At 39.8% G+C, this 17,723-nt stretch overlaps 1 protein-coding gene across 1 annotated transcript in view; it reads left to right on the top strand.

Annotated features, from left to right (window-relative positions):
- The first annotated feature begins 354 nt into the window (after positions 1-354).
- The window catches only part of mboat2a (membrane bound O-acyltransferase domain containing 2a), a 56,360-nt gene continuing 38,991 nt past the window's right edge, over positions 355-17,723 (top strand). Inside the window, exon 1 of the mRNA XM_037746338.1 lies at positions 355-640. Coding sequence (XP_037602266.1) covers positions 557-640 — 84 coding nt within the window. The 5' untranslated portion in view covers positions 355-556. The remainder of the gene's footprint in view (positions 641-17,723) is intronic.

Below are 17,723 nucleotides of genomic sequence, written 5' to 3'. Positions count from 1 at the left end.
CTATCTCTATCAAATAAAGGCAAAAGCCCAAAAAAATAATCTTTAAGAAAAAAAAAAGGAAAAGAAAATCATCTTGAATCATGAAATCTATTTTTTCTGCAACAATTTTGAATATTTAGCTCCTATTTCATTAAAAAATGGCTGCCACAGCCTGTTGGGGCTTGAATTTACAGCAATATCTATATCTTTTTCCTAACATATAAACCTACAACACCAAATGTGTTGCTTTTATCACAAAAAAATTCACAATTGTTATGAATATTTCATCTTAGCCGCCCAAATACAAGCTAAAAATGCACCTATGACGCCCTCTAACTAGACGTTAGACGGAAGAGAAAGTGAAGTCAGGCAGGGTACTATCTCGTCGCAGTAGTACACTCTTTGTTGGATGTGTGCTGTGGATGACAACCGTCCAGCCCGTCGCAACAACAGCAGCAGCAGCAGCAGCAGCAGCAGCAGAGTATTTATCATCACAGCAGCAGCAGAACGAGGGGAGTGAAGAGGAAGGAGAGAGAAAGAGAGAGAGAGAGAGAGAGAGATAAAGGATTTACTGAGCATGGCTACCCAAACGACAGCATCATGCACTGGATCCACTCTGTTGCAGCCAATCAGCGAAATTATCAATCTCCCTGTGGATCAGGTAGGTTTTTAATGGATGGAGAGGAAATATCAATACATGAACCGTCTGAGCTTAAATTCATATACTAGTTGATGATGCGCAGCTCTATTCCTCCTCAACTGTTAGCCTAGCATCTCATACATTGCGGATTTACTGAAAACGAGAGCACAAAATCACTGTTGGTGTTCCTAGCTAGCACTCCTTGTCAAGCTAAACTACAGCTAATGTCCTTTTGTGTCTCTCCTCACATCGATGCACAGAACAGATGCTAATCCAGAGGTTTCTCAATCTGAAAACCCCTCAGAGAGCCTTTTTGATCTGCCTTCCATCAGATCACCACTATAATCTGGATTAACTAGTTCAATTTCAACCTTAAACATCCCACTTGAAGTTATAGCCTCAGACTAGAGTGTGCAATGTAGGCCTCAATCTGCTTTTATTCTAACAGTGCTGAGAAACAAGACAACAGAAATCTAGTTTTATGTAAAATGGTGAGGCTGGTCGTTGCTGATGAAATGCAGATGTTGGATTTGGCATGATATTAATATGGTTATTCAGTGGTCCTTCAGTCCACAGCCACCTGAAGCACTATTTGGAGAAAGCCATGCAGTCAGTTCATATGTTATTATGAGAAAAAGACTATATTTTTAAATCTATAATGTAGGAATTACATGTAGTTTTACATTTGCAAAATTAAACCAGGTGAAACGAAAGTAAAATAAAAAAGCACATATGGTTACAGATCACTTTCGGATCACCACTATAATCTGGATTAACTAGTTAAATTTCAACCTTAAACATCCACTTGAAGTTATAGCCTCAGACTATAGTGTGCATGTATGTAGGCCTCAATCTGCTTTATTCTAACAGTGCTAAGAAACAAGACAACAGAAAGTTTTATGTAAAATGGTCCCCAGATGTTGGATTTGGCATGATATTAATATGGTTATTCGGTGGTCCTTCAGTCCACAGCCACCTGTAGCACTATTTGGAGAAAGCCATGCAGTCAATTCACATGTTATTATGAGAAAAAGACTATATTTTTAAATCTATAATGTAGGAATTACATGTAGTTTTACATTTGCAAAATTAAACCAGTTGAAACGAAAGTAAAATAAAAAAGCACATATGGTTACAGATCACTTTCGGATCACCACTATAATCTGGATTAACTAGTTAAATTTCAACCTTAAACATCCACTTTGAAGTTATAGCCTCAGACTATAGTGTGCAATGTAGGCCTCAATCTGCTTTTATTCTAACAGTGCTAAGAAACAAGACAACAGAAATCTAGTTTTATGTCAAATGGTCCCCAGATGTTGGATTTGGCATGATATTAATATGGCTATTCAGTGGTCCTTCAGTCCACAGCCACCTGAAGCACTATTTGGAGAAAGCCATTCAGTCAGTTCATATGTTATTATGAGAAAAAGCCTGTATGTTTAAATCTATAATGTAGGAATTACATGTAGTTTTACATTTGCAAAACTAAACCAGGTGAAACGAAAGTAAAATAAAAAAGCACATACAGTATGGTTACAGATCACCACTATAATCTGGATTAACTAGTTCAATTTCAACCTTAAACATCCTCTTGAAGTTATAGCCTCAGACTATAGTGTGCAATGTAGGCCTCAATCTTCTTTTATTCTAACAGTGCTAAGAAACAAGACAACAGAAATCTAGTTTTATGTAAAATGGTGAGGCTGGTAGTTGCTGATGAAATGCAGATGTTGGATTTGGCATGATATATTAATATGGTTATTCAGTGGTCCTTCAGTCCACAGCCACCTGAAGCACTATTTGGAGAAAGCCATGCAGTTATCACATGTTATTATGAGGAAAAGCCTATATGTTTAAGTTATAGCCTCAGACGATAGTGTGCATGTAGGCCTCAATCTGCTTTTATTCTAACAGTGCTAAGAAACAAGACAACAAAAATCTAGTTTTATGTCAAATGGTTCCCAGATGTTGGATTTGGCATGATATTAATATGGTTATTCAGTGGTCCTTCAGTCCACAGCCACTATTTGGAGGAAGCCATTCAGTCAGTTAATATGTTATTATGAGAAAAAACCTATATTTTTAAATCTATAATGTAGGAATTATATGTAGTTTCACATTTGCAAAACTAAAGCAGGGCAAACGAAAGTAAAAACAAAAAAGCACATGTGGTTAATGGTTACAGATTACTTTCAGATCACCACTATAATCTGCATTAACTAGTTAAATTTCACCTTAAACATCCTTTTGAAGTTATAGCCTCAGACTATAGTGTGCATGTAGGCCTCAATCTGCTTTTATTCTAACAGTGCTAAGAAACAGACAACAGAAATCTAGTTTTATGTAAAATGGTTCCTAAAGATGGAGAAGGTTGGTTGTTGCTGATGAAATGCAGATGTTGATTTGGCATGATATTAATATGGTTATTCGGTGGTCCTTCAGTCCACAGCCACCTGAAGCACTATTTGGAGAAAAGCTATGCAAGTCAGTTCATATGTTATTATGAGGAAAAGGCCTATATGTTTAGCCACCTGAAGCACTATTTGGAGAAAGCCATGTAGTTTTACATTTGCAAAACTAAACCAGGTCAAACGAAAGTAAAAACACGTAAAACACATGTGGTTTATGGTTTGTTGGTTTATTTGGTCATAATTGAAACTCATCTGTGATGACAGAGGGCACCACACCTTAACCATTGACCTACACCCTGAAAAGAGATTAGTCAATGTCAATGAGTTTCTACCTGGTTTAATAAGGAATATAATATATATACCTTCTCTGTCAATCTTTTCACATTTTGAAGGAATTATGGTATTATATTAGCTAGTGATAGTTTTCTGTAAAGATGTTCTGATAACATTTTTTCCTTCCCGAAACCGATTCCAATACCTGAATTTGCGATATCGGACGATACAGAGTACCGATCCAATACCAGCGTGATGAAAAAAAATAATACTTTTATTATTATTTAACAGCTGTTTACTACTGATGTATGGATGTGATATGATTATTACCTTTGTTGTATGGCCTGGGTCAGGTTAAACCCTTTTATAAAACATGAACACATTTGTTTAATTATTAAATTTGCCAGTTACAAAGAACATACATAAATGAAGCTAGGGATAAATAACAACGCCGTGGCGAAGAAGAATTGATTTCCGGTTAAACAAGTTGATTTTTTTTCCTGGGGTAATAAATTATGGTATTGGATCGGTGCGCAGACTGGCGTACTCGCCGACACCCTATCCCAAATTTAGGGCGGTATCAGACGCATTTCCAATACTGGTATCGGCATCTAGTCTCCTGAAGTAGAATTCATTGTGATATATTTGCAAAAATTTGCATTGCAAATACACGTACACTTTCACATTCTCCAAACCTACACCATCGCACGTGCACATATATGCAAAGTACATTATTTCCATAGCAATGATTTCAAAGCTCCCTACCAGAGACTGTGGTTGGTGTGTGGAAGCGTCCAGTCATGTCAGCATGGATCAGGGTTTGTTAGACAAGCATCTATGGAAAATTTTGAAGTGCCACTGTGGCCTGCCTGAGGGAAGTTAGAAATACCAAGGGCTGGTTGACATGGAGAAAACCAAATATCATGATATTTTTGACCACATACCTCTATTGACATGTGATATTGTTGGGTTGACCACTGGTGCTTTAACAAAATATTGAGACAATTAGATTTTTGATAAATAAGGATCAGTAGTATGGATATAATGACTAAGTGAGTGTGAATGGTTGTCTGTCTCTATGTGTGAGCCCTGTGATAGTCTGGCGACCTGTCCAGTTTGTACGCCCAATGTCAGCTGGGATCGGCTCCAGCTCCCCCCCCCTCCTGCGACTCTGAATAGGATAAGCGGTTACAGATAATGGATGGATGACTAAGTGGGTAAAGGCAAATGATAGAACAGCTAGCACAGTTCGGTAAGTCCAGAAAATGATATCACTTTACTGTAATGTAGCTCTTAAAACCAGGAAAAGACAACCTTTATGCCATATCACGATATTTCGATATCCAAAATCTGGGACAATATCTAATCTCATATCACGGTATCGATAATATATCAATATATTTCCAGCCCTAGAAAAAAAACATTTTATCTACAGCTGTTTCCTCCAATTCTAATCATTGTTTTATTATGGTGGAGTCTTTGACTCTGAGTTATTGCCCTGGTAGTTACAATGTGTTACCTACCTCGTAACAATATTGTTTTTGTTGTAAGAACAAGCACTGAAAGTCTGGAATGAAGCTTGATTTATGTTTTTTTCCAGGTTAGTGTGAACATCAGGGGATCCACATGTCATGTCCCTTAATTGCTAACATCCGTATGAGTAACCATTTACTTGTATAGATCAACAATAGACTTCCTTTTTCTTATGCCGGCATCGTTTTGCCGTGCGTCTTCGCCCCGTATCATCAGTGGCAGAATCGCTTCTTCTTATCTCCCCTTCAGCATGAGGTCACATACAGATGAGCCTATTTTCTTTCCTCCTGCCGAGCTCTCTTATTGTACATGCAAGCCTCATGACTCACTCTCTCTTCTCCTCCCATTGGAACCTCCGCAAAGCCTTGTTGTACTGTACACACCTGAGATTATATGAAGCCGTGTTTGGTGGTTGGGAATGTTTGTATTCTCAACTGTGATAGTAAAAGTTTTGGTGGTTCACAAGTCTCGCCACCACCGTGTGCTCATGTGAACTTCGTCTTTATCACGTTATCATCCCACAGCGTACGCAGTGACTAACCTTTTTAACTCCTCCGTCTTGTTGTGGATCCAACAACACACCTATCCGACCATCTTTCATCTATCCATCCTACCTGCATGTGCGGACTGGATTGTTTGATTGTGTCTCCCCACCTGTGTTAGGAATGTTGCTCAATGAGGACTCACTTTCTAAAGTGATTTGTTTCCTGATTTCTCTTACAAACGCATCAGGAAAGGAGTTCAAGGAGTTCATTCCTTACTGTGCCTTTAATAAGTGGAACAATGAGTATATATACATCAATGGAACCACACAGTGTGCTCTACTTTGTATTTGTTATTACAATAAATACTTATAATAAATAAGCATTATAATGATGTAAACATTTGTAACTGGTTGGAAGAAAGCCTTATTGAAAGTGCTCTCTAAAAGGACATAGAGCCAAAGCTTATGTGAGATCAAACTTGTGTTTTGATTAATCCTTAGTTGGATGCCTGAAATAAGGTCTGTGGTTAACACAAGTTTAAGAGATTTTAACGTTTTGTTCTACGACATAAAATATGTCACTAAATTTCCCCAGTCGTGAATTTTGAAGCCTTTACGTGTCTTAAAAAAAGAGAGTTGCTAACAAGTGGCTAAAGTAGTCGACTAAACGTCATCACGCCAACTCGTCCGCCTTGTTGTGTATACTCGCGTGACTCATGCGACCGCGGTGTAGTTCATTTTCAGTCCAAAATGGCGGAAGCGTAGCTTTGCTGTTGGGTGCTGATGTTTCAATGGAACGAACAATTGACTTTTACTTCTTGGCAATATATACGTTTTTTGTTTGTGGTCTGCTCCCGGATTTCACACACCGGGCCAACATGGCGGCTTGAAACTTTCTCTTATATTACAAAAATATTTCACCGAAATGTGTTTCTGAAAACATTTGAGGCGAGAAATAAGGCATGCAGTTGCTGAATCTCTCTGTGTTCATTTGACAACGGTTACTTTAAACATTTTTCGGGAGTTTCCAGAGGTCGCCATTCGCAATGGTTTATGGGATGAGTAGTTCCTTCACTCTTATATAATAATTATGTACACAGTCTTGTATCTTTGTCTTTATCTTTTTGGTCCAAATCAAATGTTTTATGGTCACAATTAATTTCGTAGCAGGCTTGTTTCCATCATTTGCTTGAGTCTGGGACCACAATTATCAATCATCAACAATAGTTTTTACATGTTCTACATCTTATTTTATTAAGACTGTTCATGCCCTCTACCTTAGTACCACAGCGCTGTAGTCAGAGGAAGTAAAGTAACTGCCATGCAGGAAATGAGAAGTCATCCACCGTGTCTTGTATTTGCTTATTGAAATAGTTGTATTGACTCTTGGAGTGCCTCTGTTGGCTTGTGTGCTTAGTTGTTTCTCTCTATCTGAATAAATATTGGCTGAGTAAGAGAGAGTGGCATGGTACAAATGGGACATACAGTATAGTCACGGTCCATGCTGCTTTTGTTGGACAGGTGTCACCCTTGTGACAAATGTGGTTTGTTATCTCCCTGCCAACTGGGCGCCCCACTGTGCCAGGACCGCCTGTCAACACCACAGAAATCAATACAGCCACTCAGATACAGTATGATCTGCGAGGCCCACAGACACTGACACTCTTTTTTTTTTTATGAAGCCGCTATAGTGTGTGGCACTTCACTGTATGTTGTTAGGACTGTATGTATCCCATGGGAGAGACAGGCCTGTGCACTGGCCTGTGTCAGAGCTATAATGGGAGCTGTGAAATTTGAACTGACACTCTGCTTCTCTCTTCTTCTTCTTCTCTCCCTTTCTTTCTTTCTCTCTCTATCACACACAGCCTGTCCCCTCTCAGTAACACACTGTTACTACTACTTTGACTATGTCCTCCTGCTGATTTGTGCACCCACACAAACACTGTGTTCACCCACTCTGGTTCAGGGGGTGCTGGTATGAAAAATTGTGATTTTATAGGATCGAATTACACATCCCTGATCCCAAGCTGTGTCCGTCCCAGATTTGGCTGTATTGAGCTGTTTCCATCTGCTTGTCATAAGTGAAGGTCTTATACAGTGTGAAGTGATGCTCTTAACCTTGAATACATTGGACTGACAGCGTTCATCAAGAAAATCCATTGACATTTTGACTGCATCTCATCTGGCCTCACCACCACCTCCAGCTTTAACATCCACTTGTTCGGCTACTGCTGTAGACCTCTATGTGTCCACTAGGGTTGGGCGATATGTTAAAATTTTCCAATTGCCATCGTCCGCCCAACAACCGGTGATTGACGATATATATTCAATCAGGTGTATTTTCAGCTGGGAGATCAACTGTTCTAGCGACGGACGGAGCATCGTGAAACACACTTCGTTCAAACGCGACAGAAACAAAACAAAACTCACCAAAACTGTCTTGGTTAATCTGTCCAACAATCACCAACTCTGGTTTGGTCGAAATAAATGGTTGTGTCTAGAAGATAACCACCAAAATTGCGAAAACTTGCGAAAAACTCTTGCGAGACTCGCTGCCCAACGAACTATCCTAACCTTAACCATTCGAGGTCAATGCCTAACCTTAACCATTCAAGGTCAATGCCTAACCTTAACCATTCGAGGTCAATGCCTAACCTTAACCATTCGAGGTCAATGCCTAACCTTAACCATTCGAGGTCAATGCTCAACCTTAACCATTCGAGGTCAATGCCTAACCTTAACCATTCAAGGTCAATGCCTAACCTTAACCATTCGAGGTCGATGCTCAACCTTAACCATTCGAATTCAAAGCCTAACCTTAACCATTCGAGGTCAATGCCTAACCTTAACCATTCGAGGTCAATGCCTAACCTTAACCATTCGAGGTCAATGCCTAACCTTAACCATTCGAGGTCAATGCCTAAAACTTAACTATTCAAGGTCAATGCTTAACCTTAACTATTCAAGGTCAATGCCTAACTTCAACCATCTCGTCAGAGTTTTGCAATTTGCGTGTTACCTTCTAGACACGACCAAAATAAACCCTTATTTAACCGCATTAGATTTGAAAATTTGCTGGTTCTGTACATCGTTTTCCCTCGCTGTCTCTCTCTATGCCTGCTGAGCAGCGGCTGATCAGCTCTCGTTATACGGAGGTTGACCATTAAATCAGCAAAATAAAATGACAAACATCGGACAAACAACTTAAGCCGATATATTCGTCAAATCTCCCAACCCTAACTTTGACTTGCAAAAGATAACTTATGAGACAAGTTTAGTTCTCTTAAGATCACCAAGTGGCACACATAGACGTGTACTGCTTTTCGATGCTTGGTTGTTAGTTGGTAGTACTGATCCATCCCTTTTTAGGATTTAGCATAGCATTAATACACATTCACACAATGAAGCAGAGCTGCCTTGCAGATTATGCTACTAGCTAGCATTCCCAGAGGCAGCTTGTGACTGAATCAGGTTCCAATTTCTTGGGTGGAACATTTGCCGTCAATGTCGATGATGCACGTTAATATCACACCGGTATGCTTTTTCATGCTGACATCATTTGTGCTGTGCTGCAAGGTTTGATTTCAGGACCAATTTTCTTTTCCTCCTAATAACTCATCTAACAGGCCAAAAGCATAATATCGAGTTTCAGACTGAAACCAGTTGACTCATACAACCTGATGCCTTGCAGTCATCAAGTTGGCCGGTTCCAAACATTGTGCTATTTATGACAGGAAATCGGAAATTGTCCTATTATGTGACTCAAGCAATCCCTCTGAAATGTCCATTTAATTATTCAAACTAAGGTTTGAGGACTACATTGAGAAGGTTTTTCTATCCAACTGAGACATTTAGCTGTTTATTATTGATCTTGAGAGGTTTATTTCCTCTGAGAAGGGACTTTTGTAACTCATCTGTAGCATCAGCTGTGAAGTCCTGCCACAGCTGCAGCTGTTTCAATAAGCAACAGCTGGGCTCCTGATGAATCCCTCCACTGGCTTTTTTCTCACACGCATACAATGGACCTTAACAACTTGCTGTTTGTTTGTGCAGCTCTTCATTGTCTTTGAGTGACTGATAGTACACACGCCTTTTTCTATATTGTCAGTTGAGACGGTAAACTACCTTTTGTTTGATGTGTCGAACGCTCCAGGTAAAGGTGGTTCGACTGGATGGAGTTTCCTGAGGCTGAGAATCCAGCAGGTTGACAGCACTGCTGTTCTACAGGATGTCTCTCAGGAGCACGACAGTGTGGAAATTTCCACCTGCACCGTGTTGTGTTTGCTAGACAATGTACGCCCGATATGCTGACATTAATGTAAACCTTGTAATGTAAGGGTTTTCTTCGTTGTCAGGGCTATTTCTCTGACAGCATTATAAATGGTAAATATTTACTGCTTGGATCAGTAGAGATTTAGTATGACGTAATGTTTTTAGTGTCAGCAATGACCTTAAAAACATCTTGTCAGCTGATTATTGTTGACAAGAGTGTGGCTCTGTTAACTGGCTATATCTGACATTTATACCTCTCCATACTGAGATGTGTTATGTCCGCTGCCTGGCACATCTCAAAAAATTTATTCCAGCTATTTTATCTCACAACAGCAGAACTTTAATGCATCTATTGAGGAATAGGCAGTCTTCATCATTTTCAATGTACCAGTGATGTCTGATATTAAGATGCAGTCTTCTAGGTACCAGCTCGCAGCGTACAGGCGTGTGTCCTGTGGTCACGAAAGGCTCGCTGTACAATCGGCCTTCTGTTTATGTGACATATTGGATCACAGTTTGTCACAGTCAACGGCCACGTCTTTTATCACGATAACAAGCCCCCTATTGTTGTTACTGATGCATTTTCCGCCAGGCTATTGTACTGTGTGGGCCTCTGAGCCCACACAGTGCCGAGGGTTTGACTCCCAGGTTTCCTCTTATCCACTGACAATTCCCCCCGCTATCAGCGACACACGTCTAACACACCGAATGGCGAGCTTAAAATGAGCTTAACTAAAGTTTGAAATAAGTAAACATGTGACTGGATGCTAATATCTTTGGATCTTTGTAATACAATCAGAATATGTCGCGCTAATGTTGACATTTTCCTTTCAATGAGTGGATTTGTTTAAACAGTGGTAAGGTTTTGGGAAGCTTTGCCTGAAGAATCCTGACTTGGCTTCCCTCTAAGGTCCCCCGCTGCTGACAGAGTCCCCAAAGCCCCCGGCTCGGGACCGCTGGTCTTACTTTTAAACCCTCGGGGTCTCGTCAGAGTTTCTCCACCTCCCCTTTGTCTTTAATTGTCTCTCTCTGGGGAGTCTTATGCCATCCAATTGATTTCTTTCCCCCTGGCTCTCTCTTAATGGAGCGCTGCTGGCTGCTGCCATTATTATGGTGCACAATCAACACAAGCATGTGCGATTCCTCCGGGGGAATATGGAAAGACTTGGCTATGTTGTTAACATTACTGGGCGGTTGACAACAGGCGACGCAGTAATGGTTACAAACAGGCAGATCTCCGTGAAGGTGGCTTAGACTTTATGATCATGTGTTTAATGAGGCTTGTCTGTGTGACATTTAATCCAGAGAAAGAGAAGAATCGATCAGGGAAGAAGAGTCACAGTGATACTGTAAGAAGGTTCAAACCACAGTAGAGGTGTAAGAAAATATCTCAAATATAGAGTATCGCGATATTATGTTTTCTGATACTGTATCGATTCTCAAAAACACTTTAATGATCATGCAAGTGCATAAAAGTATACTATTAATACTCAGATTTTATGCATATGCCGGTGTGTTGTTTATACTATGACAATTTTCTTAAAATTAGATGAAAAAAATTGCAATATATCGCAATATTTTGAATCGTAACCCCTGCATCATGATACGTATCATATCATTAGATTCTTGCCAATACACAGTACTAATTCACATGTTTATCCAGCACAAATAGCGTTGTGTAATGAATTATCTTGTTTTTTCAAATGTTTTTTATTGTGAAGCTTAATTTTTCCCAAGGTAGCAAAACACATTTTTCCATATTAACATTCAAAACAAACATAATGTCAAAAGACACGAGAAGAGTCTTAAAAAATAAGAAAATAAATACATAATTTTTAAAAAGTAAAATAAAATAAATAAATAAATAAATAGTGAATAATAAAAATAAAAAAAATATATAAATATTAAAAATAATAAAAAATAATAATAATAACTGAAAAACAGTCATAATAATGAAAATAATACTATTATTTGTAAATAAGTTATCTTGTATAAATATAAATATTCTATATTGACTGATTATGGTTCATTACATAATATTAGTATAGATTGATTGGCAGGTTTTTCGTGCTCCAAACTATCGCTATCATATTGACCTTTAAAAATTCCCTGTTGGTCGACCTTTAGTTAGCGTTATAACAAATGTCAATGGGATGTGAATGAGGTTATGTTACTTCTTTACCATGACCTTGTCCTGTCTTGTTAGGGTTAAAGCATGATGATGAATGCCATGGGTGTGGGTTCATTTTCTACGACTAATAAATGCAGTCAAAACCATTATACTAAAAGCATCAATAAAATGCCTGTGTTATGTTATTAGCATTATGGAAAAAAAAGTATTGGTTTCTGTATCGTCTGCGGTGCTTTATCTCTTGTGATCGAACAAAACACAGACGGGCTGTCATGCTGCAGATATAGATAGACGGGGAAATCTGTGCATCTGTCATCCCTCTTCACTCTGAAGTGCTCTGCGCTGCCTCAAAAGTGGATGTCCACATGACTCAGCTTACTAACTCATTAGTTCCGTTGGTAATGGTGTGGTGTTATGAGGGTGGATTTGGTTTCTGTGCTAAGAGAGCCTGCACTCCTCGGCTTAGAGGACCAGTTTAATGTTTGCATGGGGCAGCGCGTAGTCGGCACGGAACATATCAGAACAGGCCAAGCAACTGGACATATCTGATGTTGATTGTAGATAAACGCTAACAAGCAAGCTCAGCCTTGACGATTTGCCTCTGGGTATGATGGGGCCATCACAGTCCATGTTTGTATTTCTTACTTTGATAATGATTAGGCATTTTATAGTCTGAAATGTCCAAGCTATTATGTTCAGTAGGGGTGGGAATCACCAGAGGCACCACGATACGATATTTTCATGATACTTAAGTCACGATTTCATTGCGATTTTAAACATATTGCCATAATACATTGAGATATATTGCGATTTATTACCTCTTTTCAACTTAACAAATTATGCAGTTTGTCAACATCTGTGTTATCTACTAAGATACCGTTTTCACTCTGTTCAGTTTTCATTCACATATCTTGAGGTCAGAGGTCGAGAGACCCCTTTTGAAAATGGCCATGCCAGTTTGTCCTCGCCAAAATTGAGTTTAACTTTGGAGCGTTACTTAGCACTCAGCCTGACAAGCTAACATGACATGGTTGGTACCAATCGGTTCGGTTTTCTAGTTTCATATGATACCAGTATCTTCGGGCGGTGCTTTGAAAACATTTCCCCCACCCCTAATGTTCAATTTCAGGCCACCAGTGTCTATGTTATTATGGGACTGAGGTCTTTAATTTCTCTACAAAACTCTTATGTGAAACAGCTGCTCTCCTCTGGTTCATTCACTGTGCGTGGCCAGGAGTCCAATGGGATGAAGGAGATGCATCCAATATAAATGAGAGGACATGAATATTTATTAGTGTGACTTTGCACTGTCACTTGTGATTCCTTTGAGGTAAGTCAGTAAGGGCGTTCAGCTGATTCACCTTCACAGGAACAGATAGACGCTGACACGTTCACCAAGCCTCTGTCACCTCGCTTTTCACGCTCCAATAAATAGTCAATGTTGAATATTGATCATCCCTAACTACAAGTTGCGCTGTCATCTGAAAAGTTCGGCCACTAAATTGCGGAATTGATTCGCAACGTGTACTCCTCAGGGCCTCCTGCCATCGATTCCCTTGAAGCTGGTCACCTGTGCCACAGACGGCTATATAATCCGTGCTTAAAGCGGTATACCACTCAATTAAAATTTGTACACAAGTTGTCTCTATAGTCTAAGCGATAAAAATGAGATCATCAAAAATGCAAGGCAAGTTGACTTGTATAGAAGTTGTAATGAAGTTCATGGTGGTTTCAAATTTAAAAACATTTGAAAACACAATGAAAGGGAAAATAAAATCAGTTGAGTGAAGACTTGATCAGATGCTGTTTCAGGACTGATTCAAGTCAGGTTTGACATGGGACAAATCAGGAGTATACATATACTTATTGGGCAGGCCCCAGCGCTCGAAATTAAGGATGTCCCGGGGACACAAAGATACAGTGTCTGGGACAGCAGAGAAACTTATCATCACACATCTAATTATTACGTTAAATGCGTCATGGAATATACTGTATATCATTTACATTGTTTGGTGTTCACATATGAAAAATGTGAGGTGGCAACGCCCGCCACAAGCTCTACGCTACGTCTCATGCGTCCTCAAACACACACAAAAACAACCACAGAGAGACACCCACTGCTGCCGCACATATTATCTCTCTTTGTATGTTTGTTTGTCTCCTATCTGTGTGAATGATGTGCTCGAGATTGCTTCTTGTGTGTGTTGTAGGTAGCTTATCTGCTTCTAGCTAGGTTACATGGTGGAGAGGAGGTTGTGTTGCTCAGACTGTTTGGTGACACCCAAAAGCTGCTTGACATCCTCCTGGATCCATCTTTTCTTATATGTTCACATCATATGTATCAATTTTGTCATATGTCAAATGTTGTAATTTAATTATGTCGTTACTCTGTACACACGTCTGTCTGTCCGTCCTGGGAGAGGGATCCCTCCTCTGTTGCTCTTCCTGAGGTTTCTTCCATTTTCTGGTGGTTACGTTTTTCCTTGTGTTTGCTGAGCAAACTTTCTAAGTTTGCTTTTCGCTCAGCAAACTTTCTGCTGCTGCCCTTACACAGGTTAGACCCAGTGCTGCCGCACTGAATACGAAAGTATGAGTCGTTTTCTCGTTTCTTGTGTCTGGTCAATGAAATTTCAGAAGTTTCCATCACCCATGTGTGCGTGTCTGCTACTTCAGTTTTTCTGAGTTACACTTCTATTTTTGATATAGAAAGCAACCACAGTGAAGTAACGACTCGATGAAGTTGTTTCAGTATTACTGATGCACTCGTTCTCTCTTGTGAGGTGTGAAATAGCGAGAGAGACCAAAAAATACTGTGCATGATTTGGAACAAGCACCATCAAAAACAAACTACATCTTGTAATGTGCTACCACATGTTGTTAACTCCTTTTGCTGGCTGTAAATCGTGCTCATGAAATGAGACACGGCTTCAGACGAAACGTCTTCCAGTGGCCTGTTAGGGAAGTTGATGCGGTCAGTCGTGACATATCCGAGCAACACCGTAGTCGAATAACCACAGAACATTCACCCAGCCCGCTTCAGTCAGTTGCTTAACATGCTTATGTAACATTACCCTAGCATTATTACAGTCTTTTGTAACATTACAGACAACCTGCCCTTCGTGCTGTGTTCAATTCTGATACTTGAGCATCATTGTGTAGTTTTGAGTACTGGATTTTGAGCAGATTTTTACAGTGAATTGCACAGTCTTTATAAAGCCTGCACGCTCCACTGTAGATCAACACTTACAACTGAGTATTTGGCTGCAGATTCTTGCCAGAGTACAAAGTCATCTGCTGTTTAAAGGTTGTCTCCTCACTCTTAGCACACCATTGAGGACTTTTGCATATTCGGTGCTGTATCATAGCAACTGACTGCTTTCTTTTTTCATCTGGTGGTTGCCAACGCTGGGAATAGTTTCTACTTTGGAGTCGATGCCGTTTCCCCCTCTACACACAAACTATTGTTACAAAAGTCACCGATCCTGACTGAGCTAATGAGCAGATAACACGCCTCCAGTAACGCTCCAGTAGTACTGACCTTTAGATGGGATGTAGGGCAGAATTAGGGCTTCCAGTGGGATATGGCATGTTTGCTTTGTTGAGGATTGGGGGTCCAGATATTGTGCTATTTGTCTATCTTCTTTTGTCTCATGTAGGGCCGTCAAAGTTAACACGATAATAGCGATAATACGGCACTATTTTCTTTGATGCATTAACGCAGATCTGCGTGAAATAATCAGATTGCATCCAACAACTGCACATGTGAATTGCCTTTGAGAGACACCACCGTATCGAAGAAAGCAAAAGTAACGGGGGAGTTGGGAGAGACTACAACTCAACCACTTTATGCAAGTAGCAAAACAGTGGAACATTGAACTAGGGCTGTACCAAATTGTTTGAAGCTTTGAAGCTTCATTTATAACATTGAAATTATTAATAACTTACAGAAATATTGGGGGCAAAGTCCACCTTCCACTGTGGCGCTTGTTCTAATTGTCCAAAAGTCAAAATGAATTGAAAAAAGATAGATGCAATTGTTTCCAAAATTCACAACTAACAAAATTTTGCTTCCAGCCATATTTGTTGGAGTTTAGCCTTTCAAAAACACAAAGGGAGGCATGCACCTGTATTAACGGTGCGGTCTAGCTGCATCTAACAGCACTGTAAATTAATTTATACAACCACATTAACACAAAATCATATTGTTTCCATTTTTTCCAGGGTTGTGACATCATAAAATGACAACAGACATTCAAAGCTTCATTCGAAATCCTTGTGTGAATCGATTTCTATTACGAAATCTATTTGCACAAAGCAAGCATATTTGTCCACTCCCATGTTGATATGAGTATTAGATACTACGAATGTCCCCAATCATGCGATTAACTGCGATTAGATATTTTAACCCAGTGACAGCCCCGGCCCCATGACTTGCAAGTTTTCTCTAAAAGTTACAAACAGGCAGTTGTTTGAGAGCTACTAATGTGCTGCACTACTGGGTGAAAAGGCCGCTCTGTCAAATCCGACAAGCTCTTGTGGATGTAAGTGAATGCACTCTAATAGTTCCCAAGGGTGCTCAGTATTCATTAATGATGCTTTATATTTTTGTTGGGAGTTCTTACCTCTGTCTTTTAGACCACAGAATGACAGGAATGAAGCCCAGTAGAGAAGAAGACAAATTATTCTGCTGTGATTGATTCGCATTTTTATGTAAAAAGTTGAAAGTAGGCAGTTTGGCTTCTTCACCCTACCATTCTTCCACTAATCCCTTTTAGACTGTGTAGTTTTTCCTCACCACTTTAGAGAGTGTGCACCTTAAGTTTGCCATTCATATAATGTGCAGACTATCAGCTACAAACAGTGAGAGAATAAAAGAAGTGAGATCAGCTTTGGTTTCAGATGATGTTTTAGAGATCACAACAAGTTGTACTACTTCTTTATTCGAGGCTGAACAGTCTCAAAGCTTTAGTTTTATTTTAGTTTACTGAAGCCGTGAAGTCTTTGTATATTCCATGTTAAGGAGCTTCAGCTGTGGCCCCATGTCCAGACAACATGAGGGTGGTGGTTAAAGTTTGGTTAGAGCTAGGCTGTCTCAGATGTTGCTGGCTAGAGTCCCGGCTGGCTTGGTGAGCCGAGCATGTAGGCCAGTAATTTTGCCCTTGGTCAAGAATTTGAGACGACTCTGACTCGCTGCCTTTTGTCTGCAATTGGCCTCTCACACCACATCCACTACCACTACCATCCCAGCATGGAAGTCCACCATATAACTATGTTTTAAAATGGATACTTACAAAAGTATTATGCATTCCTGATTTCATTTTTGTTTGGTGAAAGGCCTTTTACACACCGGGGGCGTTTTCTTTTTCTTCGTGTGATTAATTTGCACTTCAATATATTTTTCCGAACTGTTGTTTTTTGTTATGAACGCTCTCACTCAGAACATAGAGTTACATCATGTTGAGATACAGGCACACATGTTCAACAAAGCATACATTAAGAAATCCTTGACGAACAACGGACGACCGCAATGAAGACATGTTGTACTTTGCAAAAGGGACACAACTCTCAAGACTAACTAGTAAGAACTTGACTTAATCATTAAGTCGTTTTCCACCTTTCATTCACAATCATCAACTTGACGCAGCATGTTCAGGTCTATTCTTTGTGGCTTGTTAAAAATCTGCTAGGATTTGTCTGTTAAATATTGTTCATTAGTAACCGCAGCAAAGAATTTGCAGGGGAATAAAGAGCCTTGGGCAATTGGTGATGTCTTCACCCTGCTTTGGTCCCATGTTACTTCTTTGGTTATCTGCGTATTTGTTACGTGGTGAACATACAATATACTGACCTATAGCTGGGCACAATCCAGGACACACGAGACCTGCATGAGTAGATATTTTCTACCTGGCTGCTGTAGGTATCCAGTGACCCTCTTTTTTACGCTCGCATACACTGCTGGACGATGTTGTCATTCTTTCTCACTGATGTATGAAAACC

The sequence above is a fragment of the Sebastes umbrosus genome, chromosome 16, assembly GCF_015220745.1.
Source record: "Sebastes umbrosus isolate fSebUmb1 chromosome 16, fSebUmb1.pri, whole genome shotgun sequence".
Taxonomy (NCBI): Eukaryota; Metazoa; Chordata; class Actinopteri; order Perciformes; family Sebastidae; genus Sebastes; species Sebastes umbrosus.
The sequence above is the reverse complement of the archived record's forward strand: the minus strand, read 5'-3'. Positions and strand labels throughout refer to the sequence as shown.